This window comes from Myotis myotis, unplaced genomic scaffold (assembly GCF_014108235.1).
Source record: "Myotis myotis isolate mMyoMyo1 unplaced genomic scaffold, mMyoMyo1.p scaffold_m19_p_16, whole genome shotgun sequence".
Classification (NCBI taxonomy): domain Eukaryota; kingdom Metazoa; phylum Chordata; class Mammalia; order Chiroptera; family Vespertilionidae; genus Myotis; species Myotis myotis.
The window spans coordinates 43,526,726-43,554,205 of NW_023416320.1; the positions used below are offsets into that span (position 1 = coordinate 43,526,726).

General features: G+C 45.3%; 1 protein-coding gene across 1 annotated transcript in view; it reads left to right on the plus strand.

The window, feature by feature from the left end:
* FER1L6 (fer-1 like family member 6) overlaps window positions 1-11,416 on the plus strand; it is a 112,435-nt gene extending 101,019 nt beyond the window's left edge. The window contains exons 38-41 of the mRNA XM_036338638.1: window positions 2,360-2,601; window positions 3,966-4,129; window positions 7,855-7,955; window positions 10,986-11,416. Coding sequence (XP_036194531.1) covers window positions 2,360-2,601; window positions 3,966-4,129; window positions 7,855-7,955; window positions 10,986-11,169 — 691 coding nt within the window. The 3' untranslated portion in view covers window positions 11,170-11,416. The remainder of the gene's footprint in view (window positions 1-2,359; window positions 2,602-3,965; window positions 4,130-7,854; window positions 7,956-10,985) is intronic.
* The last annotated feature ends 16,064 nt before the right edge of the window (window positions 11,417-27,480 follow it).

Sequence of the window (27,480 nt, forward strand, 5' to 3'; positions counted from 1 at the left end):
CCATCCTTCTTATTCTTCCCTCTAAGCAAATCTATGCCTCAAGGAAGTTAATCCACCCACATCCCACAAAAGGAGTTCATCTTACTCACCTTGTTAGATAAGGGCACTTGCTTTGTCAAGTATTTGTCTTATTTGGTCACTTTGCTAAGAATTAGTATCTCATGAAAATATTTTTGTGAGGAAATCTTATATAAGCATCTCTTTAAGTTAAATATTGTATATATAGGCTTTTCTATTAACCCTTTGTGGTCCAATTTTATTTTTGGAATTCAAACAGTCTGGTCCAAATTAATTGACGGGATTGAATGTTGAAGTTATCTGTCTCACTAGACCTCAGCTCGACTTTGGACCTGCTCCTAGCGCCTGCTCTGTTGAGTCAGCCTCCACGTTGGACCAAAAAGGGTTAACATTTAAAATACATTTACATCTGAAGGAAATAGAGAGATGTGATACTATTGATGGAAGAGTAAGTGATAAGATTGTAAGACTAATACAAATGGTAAAACTTAAAACTTCCCGTTCGCTAGTTCTACTGATAAAAAAGATACTAACCTAGGACTCAGGGAGTGAGGATTTTATGTCTCTCTTACACTTGGGCTATGACACAAGTGCCTTTGTAGGCTTCCTTTTAGACTCTAGCCAGGGAGAGAGATAAGGGAGTAAAGAATCAAAAGCAAAAGTGACATAAGCATGTATCCCCCTGAAAAAAAACTCATCTCAGCCTCATCTGGGTATCTCTTTGTCTTCCCCAACCAGGAAGCCTTCTGTCTCATTGATGCCCCCCTTTCTACTATGTCCTTAAATCTTGTCCCTTTTACCCCACCCCCCAACCCCATACCCCAGCCGTGTGCCTTTGTTTACTTACTGTGACTGGTAAATGCTATTAGGCTTTTATTATATAGGACTAGACCTATTCAGTATAAATTTAAAATTACAGTAATACATATAGAAAACTTTTCTGTGAGATTAAACTTTAATTCATATAGACTTAATTTTAATTACACAAACATGTCTACATAAGTAAAAACAGGTAAACAATTTGTCGATTTTTTTAACATATACATTCGAAAAACCCATTTTATTAATATAACGGACCTTCAGCTTTAACAGACAACCCCTCACCTGAATCAGTCCGTTATTTTGAGGTTTTTCTGTATAGATAATATGGGGTACAAAAGCACTTACCATATTATCTCATACTACAGGCCTTGTGCACGGATTCGTGCACCCGTGGGGTCCCTTGGCCTGCAGGGATCTGGCTGAAACCAGCTCTCCGACATCCCCCAACGGGCCCCAGATTGTGAGAGGGTTCAGGCCAAGCTGAGGGACTCCACCGGTGCTTGACTGGGGCCAGGGGAGGAACCGTGGAGGGCTCCAGGGCGTGTCCGGCCTGTCTCGCCCAGTCCCGATCAGCCGGACCCCAGCAGCAAGCTAACCTACCAGTTTGAGTGCCTGCCCCTTGGTGGTCAGTGCATGTCATAGTGACTAGTCAAACGGTTGGACACTTAGCATATTAGGCTTTACTATCTATATATAAAAAAGCCTAATATGCAAAGTGTCCCCTCAGGAGTTTGACTGACTGGGAGTTCGATTACTCACTATGATGTGCACTGACCACCAGGGGGCGGTGCAGAATGAAGGAAGGCCCCGGCCGGTGGCCGGCAGCCACTAGGGACCCTACTGGTGCACAAATTTTGTGCACTGGGCCTCTAGTATAGGATAATTCTCAGAACAACCCTATGAACTAGGTGCTGTCACTGCTTCCATTTTCCAGATGCAAACCGAGGCACAGAGAGGTTAGATAACTTGTCTACAGCTGTACAGTTAGTAAGTGCTAGAGCCAGGACTGGAGCCCAGATGGGTGCAGGCAGCCCTGGTACCCTCCAGGCCATACTGATGCAGGCCTGCTGGGTTTTTGAGACCCACAATCAGAGAGAAGGTGGCCAGTTACAGCCCTGCAATCACAGGTCTAAATTAGGCCAGGTTTAGAGGCCTTGATGTAGTAGGCAATCTTGTTGTAACACCAGGTGCAGAGGAGGCACCCCTGACAAAGAGGGCTCCCAGGATAAAAGGAAACTGGTTCTACTTTCACATCTCCTGCATTTTCCTTCTTCATTGCATGGGACTTCCGGTCTGCCTATGAACAACAGAATGCTTCCCCAACATGGCTTAGAATGAGGGTCTGTCTCTGTTTCAGGCCCTTTAACCTCTTTTAGAATCAATGAAACTTCCATCTAAATCTAATGATATCATAATCTTAAAACTATGATCTCTGACCACATTGAAACTAGTGAAATCACTCTCAATTGTACTGGTGCCTGAAGAATGTGTGTTTAATTCTTGTTCTGCCTTTATTCAGGTGGATAAAGGGTTTGGAAGACGACAAGCAGGAGACAGACGTGCATTACAACTCCCTGACCGGCGAGGGGAACTTCAACTGGCGCTTCCTGTTTCCGTTTCAGTATCTCCCAGCTGAGAAGCAAATGGTCATCACCAAGAGGGAGAACATCTTTTCCTTGGAGAAGATGGAGTGTAAGACGCCAGCTGTGCTGGTGCTCCAGGTCTGGGATTTTGAAAGGCTGTCCTCGGATGACTTTCTGGGTGAGCCAGTGGCTTCATCAGCTCGTGTGCATGTTAAGGGTTGTGTCCCCTGCCTGGGGGAGCTTGCTCTGATTTCACTGCAAGGGTAATAATGTCAGTGCTACTTATGATAGTAAAAACTGGAAGCACTCCAAATAGCCCTTCATAGGGGATTGGCTGAATAAGTTAGGGAGCTTCCATATGGTAGAAGATACATATTCAAACAGATTTCAGTTGATCTTTGCTCTACCATGAAGGAGCGGTTAAATTTTGAGCTAATTTGTGGTTCACGCTGTGTCTCAGTTTGGCTCAGTTGTAAAAACGGGGTAGTAATATTGCATATCTCAGAGGGTGTTGGGAGCTGTATATGTGTTACTATAGTTTAAAAACTAAGCATAGTGCCTCATACATAGTAAGCACTCAGTAAGTGATAACCCTGCAGCCATTAAACATAGCAAAATATTTAATGAGTTGAATAGATGTGCAGGATACATTGAGTGAAAAAAGAATGTAGGAAAAGTCCCCTTTCTGTAAAATATATGTGTATGTAAAACATGTTTATATGTGTATGAAAAAGTGATAGAGATAGTCAAGGAGAAAGATGACAAAAGGATAAGGACTAATCCATAGAGAATGATGGAAATTTTTTCTTTTTTTGTTTTTTGTTTTGCTTATGTGCATATTCTAAATATTCACAATTAAAAAATATTAGTTTTATACTAGGGAAAGGTTATTAGAGAGATATAAAGTGCTGTCATGGCTCTAGTGCACATGATCTTAGTCTGCCTTATATTAATTCATTGAAAATATCTTGTTGAGAGTCCACTAAGGTCTTGGAGAGTAACTACAAAGACAGGAAGACTTAGTCCCTGACCTGGAGGGGTTTAGTGGACTCAAAGAGGGAGGTGTGGTGGACGAAGGGGGTTCTCACAGGCTGATCTATGCCAAGGCAGGGGAAGGCTCAGAGACAGGCACCTGCTTCAGACTACCTACCGTCAGGGAGCAGAGATGCCCAGCAGCAGTGACACCTGAAACTGAGGCCTGAAAGTTTCATATGGTAGCTCTGCCCTTGTCTCCTACCTGCTACCACATTATTAATGCTGTCAGGGCACCAAATATGTCTTGGCCACATTTGTATCCCCAATACCTGCTAGTGATCCAATATAGTGCTGATTGAATGACTAGTGAGGGATGGATGGATGGGTCGGTGGATGATGGGTGATGGATGGTGAATGAATGACTGGGTAGATGGAGGCATGATGGATGAATGAATGGATGAATGAATGGATGAATGAATGGGTGAATGAATGGGTGAATGAATGGGTGAATAAGAGTGGTGACTGATTTTAAAAGTCCTTCCATAACAGCTTTGGCGTCTCTCACAGGCTCCCTGGAAATGAACCTCAACAGTTTCCCCCGGGCAGCCAAGTCTGCCAAAGCCTGCGATCTCAGCAAGTTTGAAAATGCGAGTGAGGAGAGCAAGATCTCCATATTCCAGCAAAAGCGCGTCCGGGGCTGGTGGCCTTTTGCTAAAAGCAAAGAACTCACAGTAAGTGACAACTGCAGGAGAAGGGCTGGGGCAGGGGAGGCAGGGAGCATTAAGCCTTTTAAATGAGCAATTTGGCAAACTTCAAGTGACGTGCCTCCCAGTGGGTGACAGAGCCCTGCAGGGCAAAGGTTCTGCTGAGAAGCAAGAATTTTGAACACTTTGTAAATGCATTAGCCTTCCATATTCCGGCATTCTGATTTAATAGCTATCTCTGTCAGGCTGGTTTTCTGTCCTTTTGGCTTGAACTTATGCCCCTGGCGTTAGTTCCCCCCGCCACCCCAACATTTCTTGAAACTGTGCATCAAGTCCTGAGTGATGTAATTTTACATAAATACCTCATCCTCTCGCCCTCAAACACGAGTCTCCGTTTAAAAAGTGATCCATCCTTTGGAAACGTCCTCGAGAGAGTGGCCGCAGCGAGGGCCATTGACCCCGTCCCTGCACTGCCCCTTGGTGCTCCTGTGTGGCTCACACATAGGCATTCAGACCTTTCACAGATCCTGGGAAGAAAGTTTCTTCGCCCTTTCCTACAGCCTCCGCCAGGGAGGAGGGAGGCTTAGTCTTGGTGAAGTGGAGAACGGGTCTGGGCTGCGTCCGTGGCCTCTTTTCTCTGCTGCTGCCCTCCTCTTGGCGGGGGGCATGTTCTCCCCTCTGCTCCTGTGCCCAGTGCCAGAAGCACGTCCAGGTCAGATCAGGACCCTTCTGGTAGCAGGTCTGGATAGAGAGCTATTTCCCCCTCCCCTCCCCCTTGTCTTCCCCCCTCCCCCACCCCTTCCCTTCCTCTCCCCCTCCTCCTCTCCCTCCCCCTTCCTCTGCTCTAGAGGCCCAGTGGATATGAGGCAAGGATGCCCTTTGAGCCTGACTGTGTGAGTGTCAGCTGCCCGGTTTTCTTGTGTTTCTGGGAGTTTTCCTCTTCCCTCCATGCTCAGTGTAACCCGCCTGATTGGTGGAATTGGATGAAGGGAATGAGGCTCATTCTTCTCCATCCTCCTAAGTACTTATTGAAGGTTTGCTACATGGCCATCCCGGACTCAGTTCTGGCTTCACAGCTTAGCACATAATAGGTCCTCGATCAATGAATTGATTGATGAATGGATGAATTCAGAAACGAAGTTAGCCTGGCCTCTGCCCTCAACCAGCTCAGAGTCCAGAGAGAGGAACAGAGATATCAACAGTGCAGTCATGCACTAAATATTCGAAGTGTTCATCGCACCAAAGGAAGAGAGAGGAGGGAGGGATCTAATTCTCTCTGAGGGAGTGGAGGGGTCATGCAGGGCAGAACAAAGCATGATGAGAAGGTGAAAATCACCCAGCGCCTGGATCCTGGTTTCTAAATGCCAATTTGTACTAAAAGAAACCAGGCATCTTTGGAGAAATGGCTGACTCCAGATCTAGGGCAGATAAAACACAGGACATGTCTGGGACATCTCCTGGTGACAAACAGGACAGTTAGAACATCCAAAAGAATAACGACCATGCTTTGTGCAGATAGCTTTTGCTAAGTTTTTATTTATTGCCTTAATTTAGCTATCCAGAAGTGGAAATCCTAGGTTTAGAGCAGTAGTCAGCAAACTGCGGCTCGCGAGCCACATGTGGCTCTTTGGTTCTTCCACAAAATACCGACTCTGTACATGGGCCAGGAAGTTTCAGTCGCACTGTACATGCGCGCCTGCACGTGGTATTTTGTGGAAGAGCCACACTCAAGGAGCCAAAGAGCCGCATGTGGTTTGCGAGCTGCAGTTTGCCAACCACTGGTCTAGAGTATGACAATCGAAGATAATGCACACACACTCACACATACATATGTGTGCATATACCTGTGCAGGTATGTATCTATGTATGTGTGTGTGTAATCCTCTTCCTGAAGGATTTTGCCAGCCATTGTCCCCACCATGACGGTGCGACAATGCCTCCTCTCATGCCCGCGAGGGCTGTGTGTGAATGAGCAAGCACCATTGCTGAAGAAGGCATGTCCGACCTGAACACAGCTCTTCTCAGCCTCCCTGGCATCACTCTCAGGCCTGGTGAAGCTGGGAGCCATAAATAACACGTGCAGAAATGACCAATCTAGTCTTTTCAGGACCTTTCCCTCCAGCCAGAGGTGTCATTAAGTTAATAGTCTCTCAAAAGGTCCTCCCCTCCCCCCAGCTCTGATTGAAAATTACACTTGGGGGCTGTGGTTAGCTTAAGACCTTCACGTGCTGCTGGTTAAGTGCTGATGACTGAATGCTCTGTGTGGAGAGAGGGGATGAGGAGCGGCTTTGATCAGAACAGGTCAGTGGGCACCTTGCCCTGCTGCCTGTGTGACACCAAGTTGCATGATGCTAACTCGTGACTCTGCCTGGGGAAGAATTCACTTTATAATCTCCGCCTCGCTTTTCTTTACATTTTTATTTTCCTGGGGGAGTATGGGTCCTTAGAACATCTATGGGTGTTTTCTGTGTGGGCAGGATATGCTTCTCATTACATTATGTGTTTCCAGGAAATAGTGTCACAGGTAACAACTATAATTTGTTGTTGTTGAGAGTATTACAGATATTTTTCCCTAAACCCTGCTCCTGTCCCACCCCCAGCCCTTCGCCGCACTGTTGTCTGTGTCCATGGGCTAGGCATATGTTCATATAAATTTTTAATTTGGTTAATCTCTTCCCACCCTCCCCTGCCTTCCCTCTGAGATTCTGCAGTCTGTTCTATGCTTCCATGTTTCTGGACCTATTTTGTTCATCAGTTTATTTTGTTCATTATATTCCACATACAAGAGAGATCATGTGATACTGTCTTTCTCTGACGGGCTTATTTTGCTTAGAATAATACTCTCCAGGTCCCTCCATGCTGTCTCAAAGGATAAGAGATCCTTCTTTTTTTTACAGCTGCTTAGTATTCCACCGTGTTACCGCAGCTGATGGACACTGGAGCTGTTTCCAGATCTTAGCTATTGTAAATATTGCTGCTATGAACAGAGGGGTGCATATATTCTTTCTGATTGGTGTTTCGAGATTCTTAGAATATATTCCCAGAGATGGGGTCACTGGGTCAAATGGCAGTTCCATTTTTAATTTTTTGAGGACACTCCACACTTTTTTCCACAGTGGCTGCACCAGGCCGTCTTTCTACCAGTTGTAAATAAGTGAATAAACAAGAAAGAAAGACTATTACCTTTTGCAGAGGCCTGTCTCGTTCTTTGATAATCCGAGACTTATATCACAAGTGGTAGAATAAAAGGATAATTATGAAACAATTAGTAGGGACAGTAATAACAGTGAAGGATGATGGGAAAGCCACTCAGCAAATATGGACACACACCCACCTATTTCCTCTTGAGAACCATTGACAGAGAAGAAAGATAGCAGCAGATTTCAAAAGGTTCCGGCACTTAAGTAAGCAGCCCCCCTTCTAATTATTGTAAGTTTCTATAATTAATATTTCTTCAGAAATTAAATGATTACAAATTAAATAGCACATGTGACAGTATAAGTGTGTCTGTGTACTGGTACATGTGGGACCCTTTTCACAAAACTCAATAGTAACATCATTTCAGGGCTTTTATTGTCCATCATAAAAATGGCTTCTCCCAGGACCAAAAAAGTAACAGTATTTCTCAAAATAAAGCAGCAGGATAGTCAAAATGCTTCCTGGCAACCTCCCACATGGTAACACTTTTCTAGAAGGCTGGGGGTGCCCCCGCAGGTCTTTGTGACTAGAAACCGAGATTTGTCTTTGTGCAGGGGAAGGTGGAGGCCGAGTTCCACCTGGTTACTGCGGAGGAGGCTGAGAAAAACCCTGTCGGGAAAGCGCGGAAGGAGCCAGAGCCCCTAGCCAAGCCCAAGTGAGTGGGGCCGTGGGCGGGAGCATCCGAAATGGGAGCGGCCTTTGCAGTCCCCATCACAGAGGATGGGCCATTTCTAGAGGACCCTCTGGGCGAACTGAGAAGCCAGGAGGCAGCCAGTAGGTGCCTCCAATCCACATAGCTTTTCGTTTCTATTGAAAAATATTCGAACGTCAATACAGAGGCAAACGGAGAAGGTTTGTTTCTGTAATACTACCACCAAAGCTTTTCTAGGAGAATTTCATAATATTCTTTACTCTTTTTTTATGTGAATGTCACATGAATTTTTTCCTACTCATTCTCTGATCATGCATACAAAATTGTCTTAATGTTTCATGCATGCTTTGCTGAAAAGTTCTGCTTTGTTTCCACAGTTGTCATAATTAGCATTTTAATGGTTATGGAATATTCCTTAATGACCATAATTGAATTGGTTACCACCCCATAATTGAATATTTCATTTATATCTACCTTTTTTCATTATTATAATATGAAAATGTTTCCCCTTTATGAATTACTAGAGGCCCGGTGCACAAAAATTTGTGCACTGATGGGGGGTGTCCCTCAGCCTGGCCTGCGCCCATTTGCAGTCCAGGACCCCTTGGGGGATGTCCACCTGTCGACTTAGGCCCACTCCCCGGGGGATCAGGCCTAAGCTTGCAGTCAGACATCCTTCTGGCAGCCAGGGAGCCCTCGGGGGATGTCTGACTAAAGGCTTAGGCCCCTAAGGGATCGGGTCTAAACCGTTAGTTGGACATTCTTAGTGCTGCCATGGAGGTGGGAGAGGCTCCTGCCACCACCTCTGCGCTGGCCAGCCATGAGCCAGCTTCTGGCTGAGTGGCACTCCCCATATGGAAGTGCACTGACCACCAGGGGGCAGCTCCTGCATTGAGCATCTGCCCCCTGGTGGCTAGTGCACATCATAGCAACCGGTCAGTCAATTTGCATATTAGCCTTTTATTATTATTATATAGGATGTCTCTATTTCTCCCCTTTTGCCCCTTCTACCCAGCTCTTGCCCCCCACTTCTCTCTGGCCATCACCATACTGTTGTCTGTGTCCATGGGTTGTGCATATATTTTCTTTGGCTAATCCCTTCTTTAAATTCACTTCTTTAAATATTTATTTTCAGATAAGTGCTTATAACTGCACTATTACATATTTTCTATTATATCATTTAGAATTAAGATATTTTTTAATTGAACCCTTGTAAATTTTAGCACAATTTAATCAATTATGCTAGAAGCAATTAGGAGATTTTTCATGTAATGCAGATACATTTCAATTAATATTTTATTAATTTTTAATTTTTTAATATTTTAATTTGAAATAATCTCATACATGTAAAAAAAACTACAAAATACTACAGCATATTATATGTACCCCTCACCCAGTTTCTTAGGTGTTAATAATTTAAACATAACCATTATACAACTAACAAAATTTGGAATATATTTTTCTTGTAATCTCTTCAATGTTACTTAATCCATTTACTTTGTTTTTGTTAATCTTCACCCAAGGATATTTTTCCATTGAATTTTAGAGAGAGTGAAGGGAAAGGGAGAGACACATTGATTGGTTGCCTCCTGCACATGCTCTGATAGGGACTGGGGATCAAGCCAGCAACTGAGGTACATGCCCTTGACTGGAATTGAACCTGGGACCCTTCAGTCCATGGGCTAATGCTCTATCCACTGAGAAAAACAGGCTGCAGCTTAATTCATTTACTTATATGTGCCTTTATATTTAAAGTGGGTTTTGTTTTTGATTCACCCTCATAATCTGTCTTTTAATTGGTGCATTTATGCCACTGACTTTCAGAGTGCTTACTGATAGAGTTACTGCCATATCAGGCGGCTTCTGGGGCTTCTGGGGCCGGCCTGCGACCCAGGATCGGATCCATCACGGGCGGCAGGCAGGCGGCATCTGGGGCTTCTGGGGCCCGCCTGTGACCTGGGATCGGATCCATCGTGGGCGGCAGGCAGGCGGCATCTGGGGCTTCTGGGGCCCGCCTGCGGCCTGGGATCAGATCCGATCACAGGTGGCAGGCAGGCGGCTTCTGGGGTCGCACATGGAGGCCTGGATGGCAGCTTGCACTCACGCTGTCCCGCCCTGCCTGCAGTATGCAAATTAGCCGCCATCTTTGTTGGCGGTTAATTTGCATATCGCGCTGATTAGCCAATGGGAGGCGTAGCGAAGGTATGGTCAATTACCATGTTTGTCTATTATTAGATAGGGTCACTTTAAAGTAAATTCCCAGAAGTAGAATTACTAGAAGAGTTACTCTATTCAATTTAATCCATGGTTATATATCAATTAAAAAGTAAATATATACAGATATGAAATATGTATACAAAATACTCTTTCAAATTGTGTTTGTGCTATCCCTCCCCAGGCTGCAAGTGTCTCAAGATAAGTGGTCCCTTCTCTGAACCTACCTTTTATATATCATAGTGTTAGAAACTTATTTCTAGATTAATTCAAAATTATTTATTTAGTTCCTACAATGTGTACCTACTATGAATAACACTGAAGAAATATAAGACATAATCTCCGGCTTCTAGGAGCCTTCAATCTGTGTAGGGAGAACACCCAGACTCATAAAATAGTTATCAGAGCATAGAAGACAAATATGCTAAGTTCAAAGGGGGCTGAGTCTAGTGAGAAGTGATAGGTAAGGTAGGAATTAGAAATGGGGGGGGGGCATTATGGGCTGGGGTGGTCAAGGTGGGCTTCATGGAAGAGGTGGGGCTTGAGCTGATCAGGGTTGGTCAGATGGAGAGCACTCAGACCTCTGTCTGGGTTCTAACTAGACTCCTGCCCTCCTCTAGGCCAAACTATAAATGATGAGGAATCATTACTACCCCAAATGCTAGATTGCTTCTGCTTTAAGGCAACACAGTCTTCTTCTCCTGTTGTCAGGCTTCTCCTTGTGGAGAAGTGGAGTCTGAAATTCTCCCCGAGGTCTAGAGAGTCCTACATGAGGACAACATGGCCCCCTTCCCTAATTTTCTCTCGCTTCTCTCTCAGCCGCCCAGACACCTCCTTCTCCTGGTTTGTGAGCCCCTTCAAGTGCCTGTACCACCTCATCTGGAAGAATTACAAGAAGTACATCATCATCGCTTTCATTCTGATCATCCTCATCATCTTCCTGGTCCTCTTCATCTACACCTTGCCAGGTGCCATCAGCCGAAAGATTGTTGTGGGCTCCTAGAGGATCATGGAGGACCCGGGCCCTCCCTTTCTATGAATCCTCTCCTCTTCCTCACCTGTAAATACAGAAGAAAGGGTGCTCTGTGCAGGCACTGTGCTGGGTGCTAATGGGATGAACCCAAGGGGCCTCAGAACCAGTCACTATGTCTAGGGACAGAGCAGCTCTTTTTAAAAATATATATATTTTATTAATTTTTTACAGAGAGGAAGGGAGAGGGATAGAGAGCTAGAAACATCGATGAGAGAGACATATTGATCAGCTGCCTCCTGCATACCTCCTACTGGGGATGTGCCCACAACCAAGGTACATGCCCTTGACCGGAATCGAACCTGGGACCTTTCAGTCCACAGGCCGGCACTCTATCCACTGAGCCAAACCGGTTAGGGCCAGATCAGCTCCTCTTGGAGGAGACGGGAAAGGAGCAGTCCCTCCTCACCCTGACCCCTGCCACCACCTTTCACACATAAGCTTTAAGTCATGTTTTCAGCCATGGGAAGCATGAAATAATCAACGGGGACCTCAAATTGATTTAGGTGAATGTTTTCTTTATGTAACTGGTTTTATTCTGAAAAGTTTAATTCTGTGTCTGAGATTTTATTGGAAGTACTTTCTTTCAAATAAAAATTTTATGGGAAATAAACTGAACACATTTTAGCTACTACTAGGTATTCAGCCTGTCCCATATATCTTAAGCTTGTTTAATCCTTACAGTTTACAAAACACATTTACTTATTCAGGCTGCAAAACTAGCTTGGAGAAAAAATCATACAAATCACCTAAAATATTTCATGGTTGAAATTCCTGTCTAGAGGTGAGATGAGGCTGGTTTTCCATTAAAGTCAACACTTGCAAAGCTTGTGATTGGCGGTGGTAGTGAGTTCCGGAAAAATCCATTTGGATTTATGTTCTATGGCAGTTTCCAAGTGGGAATTTTGTGTATGAAAAATAATTTTGAGTATGTGTGTAGAGGGAGGGGCAGAGCCCCAAGTATCATGAGAATTCTCTTCAGCCAGGTACATAGCACACCAGACACGACCCATAGATCATGATCCGAATGACCACCGTTGGTGCCATTCAACACTTAGTCTTACCACCATCTGTGGTAGGGTCTGTCAGACTCCCAGGCAGAGATGAATTTCAAAAGCAGTCTCAGAAACAACAGCCTGTCACTGGTCAGGTGAGGCTGGTTTTTCTTGAAAGTGAACCTTGGCTCTTCAAAGTAACCCAGTCTGGATCTGCTGCCCCACCTGAAGGAGGGAGTGAAAGTGAGGGGCCGGTGTTCTCAGAATAAGGGAACAAAGGAATTGGGGTGTTTAGTCTCAGACACAAGTAAATATGGCACCACTTCTTCTTTCTATCAGGGGGGCTATTTGGTGGTATTGAGGAGGCTTGATTGGGGTTCCCCTCTTGATCCCGGAAGTACATGGCTATTGATTTCTTTAGCTAGCCTGCCACATAGGTAACTGTTCTAAAATAAAGGATGTTTACTTCCACATGGAAAGTCATTCCAGAATGTTCTTGGTTCATCAAAGAAGTGTGACTTTAAACTTCAGTTGTTCACTGAATTTTGGCCCTGGATACTCACGCCCTAGTAACCATGATGTCCTGTTTTCCCGAAGTCCTGGAAAACAGAGCACTGAAGACATTGGCCACGTTTCCTAGTGGGATTAATTGCAGACGGTGTGGAGTAACGTCTCCAATAATGAGGTGGTCAAAAATACTAGAGGGCCTGTAATATATACACTGAGTACATTGTAAATTTAAAAAGGTGGGTTAGAAAACTGTATGTGTAGCATGATGTAAAAAGAAAATATATACATGCATAAATAAAATGTCTGGAGGAATATGCCAAAATGTTAATAGTGATTATTTTTAAGTAGCTGTATCTTTTTTCCCTTCTTGTTGTTTCTCCTAAAACTTTTAAAATACAAATGTACTATTTTTAATGTTAAAAGTTTAATAAATATGTTCATTTAAAAATATTTACTGGGTGTCTCCTATGTGCTGGGCAGTGGGGATGCAACAGAGATAAGACAAAGATTGCCATGAATCTTACATTCTAGTAGTTTCTCAAAATATTGTTTTGTCTCCGAATTATGGGGTGTCCAAGAAGAGCACCAGGTAGGGCACACGTTTCATGCATGAGGTTTAAGAAAAAGCACAATTAGAACATTTTATTTTATTACTGAATTTATTGGGGTTACATTGATTAATAAAGTTATACAGGTTTCAGTTTATAAGAAATATATAGAATGTGACATGTACAAACAGGATTCCAGTATTTGTGATTTACTAGAATGGTGGCTACGTGAGGACAGAGATTTCAATTCCTTGCCTCTCTGCCCCAATGACTATCATAGAATTCTGCACACCGTAGGAGTTTAACAGATATTTGTTAAGTGGAAAAGAAAAGCACAATGTACACCTGTGTTGTTGAAAAGGAAAAGAACGCTATTATTTTAGGATGGATTTGAGAGTAAGGTACCATACTTTCCGCTAGATTCTGGACTGTGAAATGACAAGTCAACTCTAGATTAAGCAATGCACCTTGTTCACATCCACAGTAAAAACAAGCTAAAAATGGACAATTCTTTCAAGTTAAATAGAGCTAGTCAACTTTGCTTTAATGTCCAAATGCTGAAAAGCCTTGCGCACAGGTGTCTGAAGCACTTTCAGATCAGATGGCGTCATAAATATGTGAGAAGAAGCAGTAAGCAAAGATAATTTTGGAATCAGCTATGTCTTGTGTTCTATACATAGGCTATTACCTGTGCTGCGTGTAAAAAAATACAGTAATGAAAAAAAATACAATAATGTTCTAGGCCTAATTTTGCAGCCCTGGCCCTGAAGATACTGCAGTTTTAAAATAAACGTATTTAAAAACTAATTTCCCAAGGAGTTGTTATAGTCCTATTTGTGTTCTTAAATAAGATTAATTTAAATTTATTCATTTGGCAAGTTAAAGTTTTTTTTACAGCTTAAATCTGTTTCCTAGTGGTTTTGTTTATGTGTTTTACATTTGAATTCTTTCCCTCAAACTAAGCAAAGCAAAATTAATTCCAGCAACAACACCACCACCAAACAACCCACACGATGGGACATCTAATTCTGTCTCTCCAGTAGTTGAAACATTTGGCGCCTTTCTTGCTCTTTCTCGTAAAAGACACATAAATGGCAAATACAGGGTTGGCTTCACAGCCAGGGCCAGTTGGTGTTTGTTTATTCAGCAGATAGTTATTGCACTCCATCCTCATCCCAGGTGTGGGTTCAGCACTGGGAACACAAAAGTACACAATCAGATAAAGTAAATCTCTGCTCTAATGGGGCATGGAGTTTGACAGAGAGAAGACATTAATCAAATAATCACACACAAATGTAATTACAGACTGAAGGATGGAACCAGGACAAAACAGTGGGAGCAGAAAGAACATCTCAATATAATCACTGTCTTCCCTCCTGGGGAGAATCTGTTTCCTGTCCTTTTCCAGCTCCCAGAGGCTGCCGGCATTCCTTGGCTTGTGGCCCCGTCCTCCATCTTCAAAGCCAACCATGTTACATCTCTCTGTGCTTTTCTTCTGCAGTCAGTTCTCTCTCTGATTATAGTAAGAAAAGTTCTTGCTTTTGAGGACCCAGGTGATTATATTGGATTCACCCAGATCACCCAGGAAAATTTCCCCATGTCAAGGTCCATAATCATATCCTCAAAGACTCTTTGCTTTGTAAAGTAACATACTCAGAGATTCTAGAAATTAAGACATGGATTTTTGGGGGGAGGTGGGGCGATGAGGCATTATTCTGTCTACCACACTGAGAATTCTCACCCAGGTCTCGCAATTCAGCCCAATTTGGAAGTCATTTCAGTGGAGCTTTGGAGGTTGGGGGGATGATTACGGCGAATGAAAGAAGGAGGCCCCACGGACACTTTTCTCTCTGGAACAAGATGTTTCCATTCGTTGTTCAGCCTCTTAGGTGACAGTTGTCTCAGGAAACAAAAAGAGGGATTCTATCCCTCCTTGACTCATGAAAATCTCTCCAGCACAATGGATGGATGAGGCACATGCAGAGATGGTGAGGGAAAGCCACTGCCATTACTTCCCACCTCTCTGCCTCGGGAGTTTCCAAGTCAGACTGAAATCCAGCTTTCCTTTAGCACAGCAGTAGGTAGTTCCTTCCAAACCAAGAGGGAACACTTGATTGTCTCTGCTCTCAATGACTTGTAAAGGGCGATTTGAGAAGAGAACACTCTAATTTTCTCTGAATCACTGTACTGTGGAAAAACTGATGTAATGGCAGTGAAACTTGGGCAGAGACACTAGCTGTGTGACCTTGACCAAGTTACTCAACCACTCTGAACCGCGTCTTTCTGATAAAATGAAGATAATATCCATCCTATAGGAGTGTCTGTGTGCAGGCTTGTGTGGTAGTGGGTGGTGGTCTTTACTGGGGGTAGAGGTAGAGGAACATTCATAAAGTACTTCGTTTACTGTCTTACATCAATTAGCATCCAAATTAATGATTACTTACTGTTTAAGGAACAAACAACTGCTGTTTGCTGAATGCTGTTGTCGATAACAAAGTAATACCCATATTTTTTCACTAATTCTCCCAACTGTCTCATTTTGCAGACGAGGACACAGCTCCAGTATTTCCAAAACCTGCCAGCCCATTTGTAACAGATCTAAGCTCCAAGTCCAGAGCCATCTCTCCTGCCCCTGCCCTCTCCTTTCCGAGAGGCTAATAACTGACTTAAGGTGGGTGGGGCTGCCTCCACTCAGAAAATTCCTTAATAAGTTTTGGAGGCTCACCCGTGCCTTAGGGGTTCAGCCAAACCCCTGGAATATTTCAAATGTGGTTTATACAACACTGCGATGTCTGTTTAAGTCTCGGTTTACTTGAATCATCACGTTTGATGTTAAGATAATGTAACAGAAATCTCTCATTTGTGCTACCCCAGATCTTCTTGACATTTTTTTTCTCATTTTGCCACTTCTTGTGATGAGCATCTCCCCACCCCAATGCAGAAACCACCCCTGGAGTGCAGACAGTTAACTGAACTCTTTTTTTTTAAAAAAAAGTATTTTTATTGATTTTAGAGAATAAGGGAGACAGAGAGAGAGAGAGAGAGTAACATCAGGGATGAGAGAGAATCATTGATTGACTGCCTCCTGCACGCCCCACACTGGGAATCGAGCTCACAACCCGGGCATGTGCCCTGACCAGTAATCAAACCGCAGCCTCTTGGTTCACAGACAGATGTTCAACCACCGAGGCACACGGCTGGCTTAACTGGGCTATTTCTAGGTCAGACACAGAACTTAGATTTGGAAATGAATTTTGTGAAGAAGAGGCAGGGTAGAAGGGTCAACCCAGAACCTGCTGGCTGCATACCAGATTTCCATGTTCACCTTCTTTCTCGGTCACAGAGGGCCAGTTTTACTGGGGGCAGCAATGTGCTGAGCTCAGAGACAATGACCTTCATCTCCTGAGATTGGGGGCAGCCAAGGCTATGTGAGCAGAGCTCAGTGGTAGGGCTCACAGGAGGGTTCACTCAACTGACGGACTCTTCGTTTTTCATCCCACCTGGGGCGTGGATGTGATGGCTGGGGCTCCACCAGTTATCTTGAATCATGAGGCAACCTTGACGATGGAAGCCCCCACAAAGAATAGGGGGGCAGAAAAATGGGGAGGCCGCTCTGATCATATGGACCCTTCAAATCAACACAAGTTCCACAACTGCTGGGCCAGAAAAAATAGAGCAATGAGTCTCCAGCAGTGACTATGGAATGCTGCCTCTTGGAATTAACATAAGACACTTCCACCCACATTTCCTCGGCCAACACGAGTCCCATGGACACGCCCAACTTCCAGAGAGCAGGAAACTGCCATACCCTCCCCCATGAACTCAGAAGAGGAGAACCAGATGTTGGGGAATAATAGTAATGCTTGCGATACGCGGGTATGACTGTTCCCAGTTACAGATCAAATAATTAGGTGCCAGAGTTAATTACAGGGAAGTTCTGTTTGGTTTCAAAACTATCTTTTCTCTTTATTCCCAACACAATAGCTATTACATTATAGTATGCTGGCGAGAGACTATTTTCTCTCTAAAGAATTATCCAATGTTCTGTCTGTACCAGTCTTTGTGATGCTTATGATGATTTAATGAAAGTGGTTGCTAACTGTAAGCTGACTGGTTTTTAATAAAACAACAAAATTCAGAGAGCAGTGAATCATTTTTATGGCTTTCCGGAGCTCCTTCTCCAGGACCACTTATGGCTCTAAGCGCTCACTTGGGGCTCCTAGGAAATAGGCAGGCAGCCCTCTTCTTCCTGTGGGGTTCAGGGAGCACAGCTGGAGTCTTAGCGGTTAGGGCCCCCGCATGCAGGGGCACCAGCGCGTGGCCACTGAGTAGAAGTAAATTTGCACTGGTGTCAGTTTACGATGCACTGGTGACCATTTAAAAATAAGCATTTGAAGTTTACCAGGCTCTCCGCGTGTTGGTCCTCCCCACCAGGAGGGGGCTCCCTTTCCTCTGCCAGGTCCCAGTGCACTTGGTGCTTCTGTGATCCAGATATTTTATCTGACCTTAGAATCAATATGAGCTTGTCATCCTGCCTTATTTATTCATCCTTGCCTACTGAATTTCCTCAGATCCTCATGACTGATGGGTAGAAATGGGATTGCAGTCATTGTAATAACCCCCAAATTGGGACCCTTGGCCCAATTCGGTCTATTACAGTGGTTCTCAACCTTCTGGCCCTTTAAATACAGTTCCTCATGTGGTGACCCCCAACCATAAAATTATTTTCGTTGCTACTTCATAACTGTAATGTTGCTACTGTTATGAATCGTAATGTAAATATCTGATATGCAGTATGGTCTTAGGCGACCCCTGTGAAAGGGTCATTTGACCGCCAAAGGGGTCGCGACCCACAGGTTGAGAACCACTGGATAAGATCACAACCACCTAAAAACTCTTATTCCCTCACACAGCCCTAGAAGCTTTCACATAAAACCGTAAACCAGGCCTAGGACAGTTCACCCACCATCATTTCACCTCCAGCTTCAAGGGTGGGAACGGACAGACATGTGGGCATAGGTGAGATGGGTGTGGCTGTGCGACAAGTGTTGGCCAGTCACAGGTATGAAGAAGTCTGCTGGCTGGGGCTTTTCAAATGCTCTGGGGTCCCTGACACAAGGACTGGCCCAGCTTTCTGCCTTTGATCTTACCCTTTGGTTCCTTTCTGGGATGTAGATGTGATGCTTGGAGCCACAGCAGCCATCTCTCCACAGGAGGACTGAAGCCAAAGTTTTTACAAAGGAGTGTGGGGGGACCCTAACCTATTAGTCAGGTTTTCTATGGCCTGCATGTCTCCAAAATGGGAACTGAAATGACTTTTAAGGAAAAACACACCCATTTCAGTTTAAATGGTAGAGGGAAGGTCGAGCAAGAGGCAGGGACGGGCCAGATTTGGGAGCAGAGGCAGGACAGAAGTCCACAAAAGAGTAGACTGTGGTTACCCATGTTTGAGAACATTCTCTCGCCCCCTCCCCCACATCAGCGTCGCTCACATAGAAGCAGGCGCAGGGACAGGGTAAGGGTGAAACTAAAATGTCCTAAAAACTCTTCAATAATTCAGCGCCTTGGTCATTTGGTGAGTTGGCTTTCAGTAAATTAGCTTTCAGCGAATTGATTTTTCACAAAGCCTGTGTTTTCAGCTGGAACCACTGCCATCTCCCAGGGCTGCAATTCCTCCTACAATGGCTGCGAGCGCCTCTGTGCCAGAACTGGGCTATGGCCCAGCTGACAGCAGACAATGCCCCTCTCCGGCTCAACGCCCTGGCAGGGAGCCGCTTTGTCCCGGAGCCCTGCAGGGATGTTGGCAACGCAGGTCTCTCTGGAGGATTCAGGCACCGGCCGCTTGAGTTGGATACAGAGACAAACGCGTGGGGCGGCCTGGGCTCTGCTTCCACCTGGCCTCCCCTCCGAGGGCTGGCGCAGACTGTAAGGGAAATTAAAAAGGTGTTCCAAGTTTACCCTGATGACCTTGAGATTACCCAGGGGTAGTCCTGCAAGTGGAAAGAAGTATCTGATTCACTACCCTCCCCTTCTCAGTCATAATCAACCGTTGTTCTTATCGGGACTTCCTCAAAACACAGACTATATTGTCCTCCCCGGTACCTTCTCTGAGTTGAAATTGTGATTTAATGTTATGTCCGCAGTTAAGTAGCATTTCCCACCTTTTGAACTGAAGACATAATATGCTCTATTATCTGCTTAACGGAGGAGAGAATCCTAAGAGATGGATTTTGGCTCTCAATTCAGCTACTTCCTGAACGAATGGCCTTAAATGTCCCTAAGACTCTTCATTCAAAGTGGAGGCCTGGGAAGGGGTGCGTGATCAAAAACAGTGAGGATGGGCGCTCTGCACACTGCAGGGAATGTCCAAAGACCTGCAATAGCATATCAAGGAATTGACCTATTCGCCTGAGGTGCCTGGAAACACAGAAACCAATGCAACTAGAAACTGAAGAAATTCATCATCCATCCATCCACCCACCTATCCATCCATTTATTGAAAAGCATTTCCTGACCACCTCCATCACCTCTGTGCTGGGGGCTGGAGACCCAGAGATGAAAAGCTAATCTAGCCTGGGACTGAGGCTGAGACGTATTGTGGGGCCCCGAACAGAGCACACGGGAAGCTAAAGGCCCATTCACCCTCCCCACGTGTGCAGGCACGCACACAGCAGTAGCACTCTGCATACTGCGCAAGCGCGCCCTTATGTAACCGGCTTAGGTTAACACAGCACAGGTGTCACTAATTGGCACGAGGCCTCTTGTTTGAGCAGGTATATAAGGTGCCACCGACGGGCCAGCTTTTGGCTGCTTTGTTCGTAATAAAGCAGGTCCCACCTACCGACTGTCACTCATGTGTTCTTCCAATTTCCTGCACCCGAGGGGCCAAGTCCCTGGCTGAGGAACTTGCCCCCAGCGCGTAAGGGTGGACAGTGATGCTGCAGGCACCCGACCACCTCCACCCACTCCTCCTGTTCTGGCTCTGGGACCGTGACGGCCAGAGTCTGGTCTCTGCTAGGACTGAACAGCTTCCCACCACTTCTCCTCTGGTGCCTGATAGAAACTCACTTTTTCTTTCTCTTTAGACGAAGGGGAAAATACTTTAAAAATGACAAAAGTCCTTCAGTTAAGAAACGGGACTCAGAACCTAGAAAAGCCAGGCAGTAAACACTCGAGCCAGCAGGGAGTCAAGTTCCCCTCTGATGAGAGGTCACGGGAGAGGCTGAGAGGCGGGCGGGCGGGTGAGCGGGGCTCCTCCCCTGCATGTCAGTTTATTGCAAACTCCACTCCAAGCTCTGTCTTGGAGCCAAGAAATGCCTGAACATTCAGACAGTCACACGCAGACGGGGCCCTCCCAACAGGCAGCACCCGGGGAACGTGGTGGCTGCGGGAAAGCCGCCTGCTCCCCAAATACCACGGCTCAGCTCAGCCCCTCCTGCTCCCCTCCACCTGCCCTATGAGTTACAACTCAACCCCACCGTCACTTTATTCTTCCAGGTTAAGATACTGTCCTTGTGCCCTGGCCCGTGTGGCTCAGGTGGTTGGGCATCCTGGGCACCAAAGTGTTTCGGGTTCTATTCCTGATTAGGCACATGACTGGCTTGTGGGCTCATTCCCGGGTGGGGGTTGTGCAGGAGGCAGCTGGTCAGTGTTGGGTTATCACAATGATGTCTCTCTCTCCCTCCCTCCCTTTACTTCTCTCTCTCAGCAAAAATCAATAAAAACATATAAAGATATTGTCCTTAAAAGCCACTCCAGGTATTGGTAAAAATGGCCAAAATTAGGCAAGTCAAATTCCAAGCTTTTGCAGGGAGAAAGGGGTTAGCAGGGAGCCATTTACCTGGTTCTCAAACTTCAGGGCATCCCTGGCAGGCTTGTTAAAAAGGCTGGCCCCTCCGCCCCGCTCGCACGCGGCTAGCTACCAGCCGTCAGGTGCGAAGGTGCGTGTCCTCAACTCGCTGAGGCTGGGCGCCCTGGCCTCCGGTCATCTCATGTGGCTACTGAGACGCTGGCGTGATCCGCCTCTCCTCTGGTGGCTGTGAAATTGTCTCTTTATTTGCTTATTCTGAGGCACTGCTTCACTGCGCCCAGGTTTGGTTTGGGTTTCTTTGGGATTTTGTGTGTGTTTTCTATTCCAGTTGGTCAGTTCACCCCCCCCATTTTGAGAGCTCAAGTCTTCCTTCCGTTCTGAAAATGTCTGCGGTGAGGAATCCTCCCACATCCCTCTCCAGCGGGGATTTGTCCTTTTTCATTCCATTAGACGCGCAGGGTGCTTCTCGTTCCGGCTGTTTCTTACCCTTTCATTTTCTACCTCTCTGTCCCTTCATAGTGAGCCACGCGGGTCACTGCTAACCTTCAGCAGCCTCCAGAGGCTGCGCTTGTTAAAAGAACAAATCGCTGCCTGTTCTGGCTTCATAATCGCGGTTCTTACTAAAAACCCACGGATTTTATTCTTCCTTCATCTCCGAGATCATTAGTGCCCTTCCCTCCCCCAGGCCCCAGGCTCGCACTGCTGCGGGTGTAGGGCTCCTGCTGAGGTGCGCCCCTGTTTCTGGTCCATAGAGACTGCCCCGTCTTTCCTTAGTATGCGGCCGCACACTTTTACTTTTTTATTTCTGTTATTTCTCTGTGCTTTTGAAAGGAGGGCACGTTTCCCGTGCTCAGCCCGGCACCTGGCGTGAGCAGGTGCTCCCCACCCTCCTCAGTCCCTGGCAGCCTCCGGGAAGCCTGTGCCAGACGTCCCCAAAGCCAGAGGTCAGTTTGCAAAATGCACACGGCTCCCCTTTAGGGAAACCCCGCCGTGCCCGCCTCTGTCCCCTCTGCACCCGGGAAGCACCGTGTGCACGTGGCTTGTCCGGATACTTCTTACCCCCTTGGTTCAGTTTCATACACAAAGAAGCAAAGGAGCCCGGCCACGGGGGCCCAGTGGTTGAGTGTCGACCTATGAAGCAGGAGGCGAGGGTGGATTCCGCTCAGGGCACATGCCCAGGGTGGGGGCTCGATCCCAGTGGGGGTGTGCAGGAGGCAGCCGACCCATGATTCTCTCTCATCATTGGTGTTTCTCTTCTCCCCTCCTCTCTGAAATCAATAAAAATATTTTTTTTAAAAGAAAGAAAAAAAAGGAGGGGAAATCAAGCCATTTGTTCAGGTTCCCATCTGAGGTGCATCACAGTACATATCTCCCACTGCTCAACCCCACTAGTGGCACATTTACCCCAGAGAAACCGAATGCACAGCTCCCCAGCTGGTCTGCCCGTTCGAGGGAGCCGCTGTTAGTCCTTCACAGCTGTAGCCCATGTTCCTGACACCAGGCCGTGTGTGATGTTTATCAGCGGAGGGAACATCCTGAGAAAGAAGTTGGGTGTGTTCTGTTCAAGCTGTTTCTTGGATTTCTTGGTTGAGGAGACGGGGGTCAGATTCACTGCCAGGTACCAGAGGGAGGGCTCAAACCCAGAATTTCTGACACTTGCCCCAGTTAAGCCCATCCCGGGAGAAACAAGATAGATTTTGTTGGTGATTTACTAACTAAACATTTCTCAGATGTATGTGCTCATATGAACACACAAAAGATAATCACTAAGATGCTTGTTAGATTATTGCTAGGAATTATGACTAAATAATTATTCACTTTTTCTTAATCTTTTGCACTAATGGAACATCCTAGACTCAAATGACAGCTTTAAGAAAACTTTCACCCCCCAAAATGCACATTTGTACAAAACGTGAAATTTTACATCAGTTCCAAAGGGTTCCCAGAGCTCCTAAAACTGAGTTATACCATAAAATCCCTTCAAACATCTTGAGATTTTAGCCCTTACAAGGGGCCTTAAAGAAATTGGGTTTTAATTTCCTCATTTCACAAATATAAAACTGAAGGCCAGAGACAGGAAGTTACTGGTAGGTTGATCTGAGAGTAAATGCAAAGAAGGCTTGGGATGTCTACTCGTTGGAAGTCCCCTCACTTAGCTGGGAAAGAGACCCTCCGCCTCTTTGGACATGGACTTTGCTCAGAAATGTCCTCCCTTCTAGTGTCACCTCCCTGAGCTCCCGGGACCTCCCCAGATCGTCACAGCTTGTTAGGAGACGCCCTGATTCCCTAAGTCTCCTAACCCCTAGCCAGTTGCCCTTCCCATAACAAACATGTCCCTCAAAGTCTCTTTCAACCTCATTCTCCATCCTCCAAGCCAACTTCCCTCCTCCCTCCCTTCCTTCTGGGTTCTATTTGCTTTGGCTGCTTTCTTATATTACATTCTTTTTTAAATTAAAAAAATCAAAATTGCAATCCATAAAGTGATAAAAAGCTTGATTCAGATGATTGAAACCAAAAGTCCCTTGTATATTTCCAGTGTAACCAAACTCTAAAAGTAAATAAATAAATCATGTCACTCCTTCCAACCTCAAGAAAGCAACAACATAAATATAACACACTGATTAGGCAATAAACCTTGACTAACTAAAATAAATAAAAATTATATTTGTAGAGGGAGATGGGCTCAGAACAAAATTATGTTTTGCTGTTGATAACACTATGATTAAACCAAATGAATTGACCCTTCCTGGTAATAAAAATCAGTAACTGCCTTGGAAACTTAATTACATAACGACTGGTGGCTCAGGTTCATGCCATAAAATTGAAGGGGAAAAAATCTGACAACAGAAAAAAGGAAAACCCTTTTTAGGGTTAACCCTGTAAGGTCCCCAAAACACATGAAGGAGGAGGTATTTTTGAGTGTTTGGCCAGTGGTGGAACCCAGGTCTCGGGGCAGGGGACTGACTTTCCCACGTTGTATAGCAGTTAACACAGGGCAGATTTCCAGATGAGACTACGGCATCCCTGAATCAGTTTTTCTTTAAATAATAATGAAAATGAGTTTTCTTTCAGCAATCACTGCCAAGGTTGTGTGGGACCTTCCCCCTGAGGACCACGAGAAGACCTAGACAAAGAATAAAGAAGGCCTATTTAAGGTGTCAGGACCCCACTGAGCCAAGAGAACTGACAAAGCCAGGGGAGAGTGAGGTCGGAAAATGGAGCCCTTCACTACCCAGACTCTTGATTCCAAAAACAAAAGCTGAGCCTAAGAGTCTGAGGAGAGCTTTTGGGGTTCCCATAGGACTAGAGGGGAATAAAGTGAAGTTCACAGTCCTTCAAAGAGGAGGGGCTTGGAGAAACGTGCAAGGCTTTTAGGTGGACAATAGGGAGGGCTGCCACCCCGGAGTAACACTGAGTGGGAAGAAGGCACTTCTCCCAAGAACTGAGCCTTCTGATGGTGTCAGTCCCGCTTTGACAAGGTGATGTGCCCTTAGCTTAGGGGAGTCTCAACAGAGGAATGAAAGACACATGTGACATAGAAAACAAATAGCAAAATGTCAGCCATATAAGTAATCACATTCAATAAAAATGGACTGTGCACTTCAATGAAAAGGCAGGGATTGTCCAGCTGGATGAAAAAGCAAGATCCAACTAGATGCTCTCTGTAAAAGATGCATTTTAAATACAAAGGCACAGATTTAAAGCAAAAGGATAGAAAACGCTTACGCCATGAAAAATTTAAGCACAAGAGATCTGGTGTGTTGTAGTCATATCAAAGTTGATGGCAAGATAAAGAGTATTGCTAGAGATAAAAATAGACGCTTCTAAATAATAAAAGTATCCATTCATTAAGACATGACAATCCTAAATGAGCATGTGCCTAATTACAAAGGTTCAAAATTCTTGAAGCAAAGACTGATCAAAACTAACAGAAAAGGAGAGAAATCCAGTTATATTATGGTGGGGGTTGGGGAGAGGACAGATTTGCAGCTGGTAGATAAGTCCTGGAGATCTTACCCACAGCATAGCGAGGACAGTCAATATCCTGTGTTATAAACTTCAAGGTTGCTAAGAAACCAAATCTTCTCACCAAAAAAAGAATTTTGTAATGTAGTAGATGTGTTAGCTAATGTTAAGTGGTAATTATATAGCAATGGACATGTACACCTTAAACTCACACAATGCTAGATCATAATTATATCTCAATAAAAATCAAAGGCTTTAAAACGAATTGTCCAATCTCCATCTTTAAAAGTTAGCAGAGGAAAAGCAAATACACCCAATGTATAAGGAAGAAAAATAACAAAAGATCAGGAATCAATGAAATAGTTAACAACTATAGAAAACAAACAGGAAAGTTAACAAAGCCAAAAATAAAACGACAGAGGAAACAAAATGGCTAATATTTTGAATAAAATGAGGGGATAAGACATTAGGATAAGGCAATATTATAAAGAACTTTATGCTAATAACTCAGCAACTAGACAACTTCTTTGGACCAGATATGCCATATCTATTAAAGAAATTAAATCCATAATCTAAAAATATGTTCACACAAGGCCAGATGGTGTCACTGATAAATTTCATCAAATACTTAAGGAATGGAAGCAGTGTGTGTCAGGCAATGGAAAGGACTCTGCAGCAGGTTGCTGGCCTTCAGTGTTGGGGCTACATGCACAGGAACCCCATTCTCTGCCCCTGTCTTGAAAATTCCAAATTCCAGGGAAGGTATTTTATTAGCCCACCATGGGTCAGGTAGACACTTCTAGAAAAACCATCCATAGCCAGTAAGGATGGGAGGCACAGGGACCGAGCCTGAGGACTGAGTATGCTCCTCGAGAAAAGGGGGTCCCCAGAGAGTCACCCAGAGCACCCATTGCCCTTCTGGAGCTTCACCTGGGAACATTCAACTCCTGCAAGGGGACGTACATATCTAAGAATGAAACCCCGTAACCCAGCGGTTCTCAACCTGTGGGTCGCGACCCCTTTGGCGGTCGAACGACCCTTTCACAGGGGTCACCTAAGACCATCCTGCATATCAGATATTTACATGACGATTCATAACAGTGGCAACATTACAGTTATGAAGTAGCCACGAAAATAATGTTATGGTTGGGGGTCACAACACGAGGAACTGTATTTAAAGGGCCAGAAGGTTGAGAACCACTGCGTAACCCATACACACAGTCTTGGCATCTGGCTCACACAGAAAACCAGTTCAGTCACCACGAGGTTTAAGCTGCAACAGAGAATGTGGAACATCCTGAGGACATCAACCAACCAACAAGCCCATAGGTTGTGGGGCGCGGTTACAGTGTTTGGACAGGTCCGAGCCTTACACTGAGGAGAGGGCACAGTCCTCTCGTGGCCACATGCAAGTCCCAGCTTGGAGGGCAGAGCCCTCCCAGCACAATTATAGCCAACAGCTGTAGCTGTGAGCTTGAACCTGTGGTCTGAACACGTGGCCCCACGTGCCTGAGAGATGTGGTTCAGGTGCATGTAGTTGAGGAGGATTGAAACCCACGAGAATGTTGTAAACATCTGATCACGCCCTTACGTTCCCTCGTGGCACCTGCTATAAAATAAAGACACGGCTTGTGGACGCGGGCGCTGTCTCTCCATCCGGGAGCAGCGTCCCACCGAGACCCAGCTCATTCTCTTGTCTGTCTTTTCTCAATCCTTCACCGCCCCCTCTCAGGGTCACTGAACCAGGCTGAGCTGGCATGGCACATAAGGCGCCCTGGGGCTGAGTATGCCATGGCCATGCCAGCCGCCACAATAGGTTATAATTCAAGATAAGAGAGCCAGTCCTTGGAACCACCCTCTGTTTTCTCAACCAGTCCCCGAACTCACGCAACCCTAAAACAATCTCCTCTGCAAAACACACACAGCAAAACCCAGAGCTCCGTAACCTCTGAGACCACTGCACCAGGCTCTGTATTAGTGTCTCCGTTTCCACAGGGGAAAGGTCACAGTTAGAAAGGGGCAAAGAGACTGACCCATCTGGCCATGGACCCAGCGTGTCTGATGTTACGTAATCCTGCCTACACAGGTTTATCTCTTTAGAAGATAATTTGGGGCCCCTTTAATTTCAGTTGGTCTAATACAGTGGTTCGCAACCTTCTGGCCCTTTAAATACAGTTCCTCATGTTGTGACCCAACCATAAAATTATTTTCATTGCTACTTCATAACTGTAATGTTGCTACTGTTATGAATCGTCATGTAAATATCTGATATGCAGGATGGTCTTAGGTGACCCCTGTGAAAGGGTCGTTCGACCGCCTAAGGGGTCACGACCCACAGGTTGAGAACCACTGGTCTAATGGGTGTCAAGTAGACTAGGAAGGTGCGGCTGTGGAAGAAGACTCCACTGCTTCCCTGTGCTGTTATGCTCCCAGCTCCCTCGTGTTTCCTGTTTTA